The sequence below is a fragment of the Atractosteus spatula genome, chromosome 4, assembly GCF_055471065.1.
Source record: "Atractosteus spatula isolate fAtrSpa1 chromosome 4, fAtrSpa1.hap1, whole genome shotgun sequence".
NCBI classification, from domain to species: Eukaryota; Metazoa; Chordata; class Actinopteri; order Semionotiformes; family Lepisosteidae; genus Atractosteus; species Atractosteus spatula.
The window spans coordinates 64,719,885-64,726,808 of record NC_142709.1 but is presented as its reverse complement, the minus strand read 5'-3'; the positions used below and the strand labels follow the sequence as shown (position 1 = coordinate 64,726,808).

The following is a 6,924-nucleotide window of genomic DNA, read 5'->3' as shown; positions in this document are numbered from 1 at the left end:
TTTAGATAGGAAACCTGTAGACATACACAACCACAAACACGCTTCTCTTTTAATTGTGCACAACACCAGGTATAACTGAAGGCAAGTCAGCAACACACATCTAACATTCAAGCGCTTGAAGACTAGATTGAAGAGGTAGAAAGATTAAGAGGGGTGAGTGCGGATCTGCATGAGGTGAAGGAACACGTAACGGTTTATCTCGCACTGAAAGGGTGGAAAAATCAAGGAATTACTTGTGCAAAATACACGTTTTAGTTGTGTGTAAACTAAAAAAGCAACCTGCTGAAGATGTGAATCTTATTTTTTTAAAATAGATTCTACATAACAGTTTGAATCAGAATTTGTATTTCCGAAGAAGGCCCTGCAGTTCGCAGTGAAAGCACATCCTCTTCATGAGTGGGACTGTATGTATAGTTTTGTATACATAATCTAAATACGCAAAGTAAAAAATGTACATAAATGACCAAATTAAATTAATGTTAGTTTGATGAAACTACATATTTAAAAACTATTTTCCTAGAAAGCACACGGTTTTAGAGAACAACAAAATTCATCACATGAAAGAGAGAAGTAGAAGTGGTGATTTGTGATCAAAGCCAAAACATCAGTCAAATGAGTTAGCTTTGAGACCTTCCCAGCTGCGTTCGAGTCCCGTGCTTGTCCCCCCCGGCTCTCCGTAGCTAAATTTCAGCGTTTTCCTCATTGTGTTACATTGCATCAAATTCACGTCTGCATAGAGGGAGAGAACCCGAGAAATTCGCTTGCCAACCATTGAGTTGGCCGACAGAGCAAATCAAAGAAGCGCCTGTGTTCAGAGCGTAAATCGGACACCTGCCAGAAAAAACTATCAATCTGTCTTGTGACCCTGGGAGATCGAATTTCACGACGCAAGATAAACAGCTAATACAATATTATCAGCAACATGGCAGATTTTACAAGTATTGATCAGAATAAACTACCCGGAGTGAAGGAAGGTAGGTTTTATGTTTATGCTTTATATTTTTGTTGTCTGCCGTTAAGACCATAGCTAACAAAGATTCATTTTATAGCATTTTGAATTCTGGAAACAGGTGTTCTCTCATTTCCAGTGCGTGTGCTAAAGGAAACTAAGTGTATCGTCAGTACCGCCCTTTCATTTTTAAGATATGCAGTTTCCTTGTTTAGGTGTTGTCGCATATATTTAATAAGAATCCGATAGTACAGTAGTGCCGTTTTTATTTCACGAAATCCTCTGATATATGCGAGTTTCTCGTTGTACTGCCTTGTCCATTTTGTGTATGTACAGTATATGATGAGCTGCTGAGTATGTACTGTATATGGGTTGGTGGAGAGGGGTGCTGCTTTTATGTATTTCTTTTTCGCATTGAGTTATTAACATCTGGGGACAATATCTGGGCAGCCGCGTGTTAATTTGATTCACATGCATTATTTTATTCATTGTCTTTTCCTAATATGGTTGTAGTAACTACAACATCTGGTCGTGTGTGAAAACAATGGGCTCTGGTCGCCCATCTGTTAGTGGCTCGGTTGATCGTCTCGTTTGTCTCGTCTTGGATAGCCCAAAAACCAACAAGCTCAGATTTACTGTTGCCTGCCTGCCTGTCTTTAAATGAGCTAAGATGGTCATAAAATACAGTACACGCACGTTTAATAAACCCCAAGGCCCTCTCTCTTTGATTAGTATACTGTATGTGTAATAGGTACTTTCTGCTTTGTTCTCTTCCTTTGAAGGCGATGGATTGAAGGAAGTTGTAAGATGTACAGTAGATGCATAATGTTCACTTGAGTGAACAATTTATTTGTAGATTGTGAACTGCCCTTTTAAAATCTGGAGCAAGCCGTGAAAAACGCGAAACTTGACTGCATTTATATATGTGATGCATCGGTGATAGAGTCCCATTACTTGATGCGGGAATTTTCTCCCGCATTGCCCAGCTGCGTTTGAGTCACCTGTTTGTTATAATATGCGGTCGCGATCTGGGGCACCGCCAATTGTATGGCTGGCTATTGACCAAATAAACTACACTTGTTATTGAGATTAATGTCGTAACTGCAGTCGTCGATAAACAGTCGATCTGCTTTAAATTCTAATGTATCTGTGAAATCCAGCAGTTCAGTGGTATTTTAAAGCAGACTTTATTAATCAGGATCACGGCATACTCTGTTAATTATTCTCACTTAATGATGGCCTTGTGGTAAGACAGAGGTGACTTTTCTAAATGCATGTTGATTATTCCCTAGTATCTGATTTCCATGTATGTGCTCTTCTAATTCAGTTCGAATAATTGCTTCCATAACCTTACTTGTAATAGAAGTCAACTTATTGGTCTATAATTACTTGGTTTAGATCTCTCACCCTTTTTATTGATGGTTACATGACTGAACAGAGTAATGGGTTCAGTAGCTTTGATAGGGTCGATAATGTTGTTTAACTGATAGTCAAAATTGTGATGAGTGTTTGTGAAATATATATATACCTTTGGCTCATAAACCCTGGAATGCCTTTAGAACATTATTATTTCCAAACACCATATTCGTGAGGGATTCACAACCTCTGTTGCTCACTCAATTCAAATGTATTGGATTGTTAGTTCAATTTCATGTTAAATTATGTAACTGAGAACTCAGCTGGATAAAATATCAGCAGGTCTATGAGTGTATTAGGAGACAAGACTTGCATTAATTTTTGTTTCTTAAAATAAATTTGTAAAAAATATTTTATAGTAAACATTAAGGCAGTTCATTTTTTTTTTTAATTCTAGCCTCTATGTTACAGAGAATGAATGCATAACTGCACAGACAAATATATTTGCCTGACTTGGTCAGTCTCTGAAATGTCTATTGCTGTTCATTTTGCAATGATATTCAGCTGTCTGAAAAAAACTTGACTGAGAAAGCAGCAAAACCGAAAAGTAGAAAGTGTCTAGTTTCCAAAGGCACTTTTTAATTGGGAGCCAACTGAATCTCTTGACTTCCTGTCTCAAAAAAAATGTGTACGACTGATAAGAGCAACACTGTTCGGCAAACTTCTAGTTCGTGTCTTTACCACAAATACATAACAGATTGAATGGATAACTAGACGCCTGTTTGCTAATACAGCGTTTCATACTAATTGTGATTTTCATACTACTCGAGATGGTAGCGAGATAATGGCAGTGGCGTCAGAGTTTATTTTAATGGAAGAGTAACCTCTCTGTTTTTTTTCTGTATGAATGTATTGTACAAATACCATTGTTACACATTATATGGGTGATTTATGACGCACATATTATGGGCCATGAAAAGTAACATATAGGATTATTGGGAACCTAAAAGGGACTATATAATTATCTTTGGGAAACACACAAATAGGCTAAATATAAGATACGTTATACTCTAATATACTGTATATGCTTGGGCAATTGTACTTTGTGGTACTCCTCACAACATATATTTATATTTTTTAAGAAAGCCATTGAGGTCTCGCTACCAATTTAATTACCTAAAAGGAGTAAGAGGGGAGGGGAAACTTCACCTAGAAGGAATGACCAAGGTTTGGAAATAATAGTGACGCAAAGCCAAGAGGAGTTGGAAATCACACAAGAGGGAGTGATTGCATGTGTTATGTTAGAGTGAGACTGTATAAAAGAGAGCCTCTGAGTTGGGACAGGCAGTTGCTCCATGGACCAACTCGGCTTGTTACTTTTGTAATAAAGTCTATCCTGAACTCACAAGCTCCGGTGTCTGGAAATTATCTTTGAGAATAAACCACGACAATTACTGTTAACAGTATCGTTTGCCCTCTCCTTTTAAAATCTGAACTGAAGACATCTTTTGTTTACCCCTGCCAACATTTTATATGGCCTTGTAGTTCGTTTTAATACCTCCAAAAATAAACACATTAGATAAAAAGCACACGGACAACAGTGTTCACTAGACTTTCTGGCATCTGTGATATCTATTTCCCAATTACCACATATCCATTTAATGCATTTTGAAGTGATACTTGATTGTAAACCAATACTTTTCCTATTCTTAAATGAATGGGTAGCTTTGGGAAACTAGTGGTTTGCATGCCTGAACTTGTATGACTCCATTATTGGGTCAGATATGTCACTCCTCCAGTGCTCCACATGTAAGTCAGCCACGTCTTTAGGCTTTCTTCTCTGGTGGGGAGGCAGGGTTAAAGGCATCTGCATGCTTTTTTGGTCGGTATGATAACAGTGACAGCCTGTGCAATGATACTGAAGCCTTTCACATCAGTCACATCAGAGCATCCTAGCTGTCATACAAGTATGGGGATTCAGAACTTGTCAACACATGGCTATCAGACATCAGTTCATCAGTCCCACTGGAATTTTACCCACTCTTCTGTTTTTCTGAAGATGCTGTCTCACCTACAATTGAAGATATTTAAATACAATAGCAAATCTGTGATGTCATGTTTTGGTTGCATTTATGGTTGTTTAGTTCCTATCAGACTGTATAGCACAGCTACTCAAATCAGATATGCTGCTTAACCAAGACAAGAACTGGTAGGCACTGTATGTAGGTAAGGTCCCCTTTTCAGGCCATAAGGGCCCATGGGGGAATGAGGGGCAAGGGCCAGCACTTTCTCAACCCTCCAACACTGGAGGTGGAGGTGATGTGGTCAGCATCACACTCCAGCTGGCCTATTACCCCTGGAAGGATTAACCCACGGTACTCATTTGGAAAGCAGGCTGAGCTGACCTGGGAGCCGTCTGGAAGGAATTAGAGCAAGCTACACTGCTTGCCCCCACCTGGGATTGAACCAGGACCTTCCGATCAGGAGCTACAGTAGATGCCCTTGCCGTCTGAGCTACCACAGCTCCCAGGACAAGAACTGCCAATGTAATTTGTATGATGCAATCTTGACTCCATTAAGCACACCAGAAGCTGCTGAATAATATTACTGTAACCCACATGCTTGGATTTCTCCTTGTCTGCCCCCTTGCCATATTCAGAGAGGATTAATGAGTGGAATAACAGAGGTGTCTACAAAAGGATGTTTTCTCACCACAAAGTTATGTTTTGTTTTTCCACATTCTGGGTGTATGAAGTGTAAGATTTTAAAAAAGAACGAGCATCACGCTGTATATTGCTTACAAACCATCCTTCTGTGTGTTACCCATTGGTGTTGTGTCACTGGTTTTCAATATCGGGTTTAGTTTGCTCTTTTTGAGTTTTTCATTGTACTGTGGTGGTTGTATGCAATAACTTTTAACTTTTTGAAGTGAGCAAGTCTCCTCTGTACATTTATTTGTCGATATTCTGTAATCAAAGCAGGTTATGACAAAGCTGTTACTAAACCACCAGGTGAATATTGAACTGCAAAAGACGGCGCTGGAGAGTATTTATATAACATTATGTGAGTTTGCTCTCCACTGTAATGTGACATTATTGCAAAAAAAAAGCTTCCTTAAATCATGTCTAAACATATCCAGCACGGAACCAAATGCGTTATAGATCAACACCCACCCCTCCACCAGTGAGACCCAGAGATTATGATGTAGGCCTTATTTTAGATTTTTTTTTTGCTGTTCAGTAGTTTTCTGTGAAATTAAATACTGGATGTCATCAGTTCTGGGCTGCCAGTGCTTCTGTGGCCCTAGCAGGTATGATACCTGCTGAAACAGAGAAGCCAATGGCTCGTGAAATTTACACAATTACCTGTTAGGCTGCTGTTTCTCAATTACATGGGTCAGTAGTGATGCTAAGTATCTCTTTTCATAACCTGTTAGCATTGCTATTCATAGGATTTCCATGTTCTAATAGCAGCAGCTACTACATAAAGGACTTATTTTCCTAGGAATAGAATTCCTGTAGTTGTGGATGGAAAGTAGCTGTTCTCTGTTAAGTGTCATGGATGTTACCAAGTAGGCGGAGTCAACAGCCTTATTTCTGAGATTTCATCTCTCTGTCATCATACCAACATTGTTCAATGGTCTGCATACTGCATGTATAATTACTTTGTAGTTCGAATGTGTGATGCATGACCTCATTCTATCTTGTTGAATTCTGTTTTGGACGGCTTTTTAGAGCTGTGATTCATCGTGCCAGACAAAATGACTTTGGAGGCTGCTCCAGCAAATCTTGGTGAAGGTCTGATTGTCAGAAGGCTCTTCTCCATCATGGTGATAAATAAATAAATTGGCGTGTAAAGCTTGCAGATCACAGATATGCTCCTCTCTGATGGAATGTAGTGTTGTGTTCATTTGTTGCAATTGTGATTGGTGGAAAGTATTCACGCTGAACAGTAACTACTTTAATTGCATGGATGGTGAAATCGATGAGTCACAGAAACAGACAAACATTAAAATTCGAATGCGCTTATGTATAGGAATCTGTGGTTGTATTGGGATTTAGGCTTAAGAAAATCAATATAGCTTTTTAAAATGCGTATGTTGCCTAGACTATGATTAAATACTTCATTATAAGTAATTAAGCGCTTCTGGTACTGCTCCTGATCCACTGTGCAGTGAATTGTGCGGTTATTTTCCCAGCTGCTGCGAGACAGTAGCACATTGAATAGTTCAGGGAAATGTTGTCGTCAGCAATCGTCCAGAAGATGCACAGAAAAATCTCGGAGGGCCTAGGAAGCTTGTGGTGGTTTCAATACCAAGGCCAGGAAATTCAGGCACCTGTTCTGCATGTGTGTTATTTTAATTGCAGACTGAGGATTAAGGTGGAGAGTGGTTTTGAATTATTAATGTAGCCTATAATAGCGTTTCAATTATGCAGGATGGTTATGATTTCTATTCTTTCCCATTCTTCCTTTATCTTGATTGGCTAAATTATGAATATTAACTATCATACTCTGTGGGTAACAGGTTATTTAGCTCAAACAGTATATGTACAGTATTTAACCTGTCTATAACTGCATAGGAAGGCCTCATATGCAGAGTGCATGGTATCAGTGTGCTG

The 6,924-nt window shown here is 39.0% G+C and overlaps 1 protein-coding gene across 5 annotated transcripts in view; it reads left to right on the top strand.

The window, feature by feature from the left end:
- The first annotated feature begins 772 nt into the window (after positions 1-772).
- ccdc50a (coiled-coil domain containing 50a) overlaps positions 773-6,924 on the top strand; it is a 32,450-nt gene continuing 26,298 nt past the window's right edge. For 4 of the 5 annotated variants that reach the window (XM_088912787.1, XM_088912788.1, XM_088912789.1 and 1 more), the window contains exon 1: positions 839-974. In XM_088912787.1, the coding sequence (XP_088768913.1) occupies positions 923-974 (52 nt within the window). In that variant the 5' untranslated portion in view covers positions 839-922. Of the gene's footprint in view, positions 975-6,924 lie in introns of all 5 variants that reach the window. The other variant, XM_088912790.1, reaches the window with a different exon arrangement.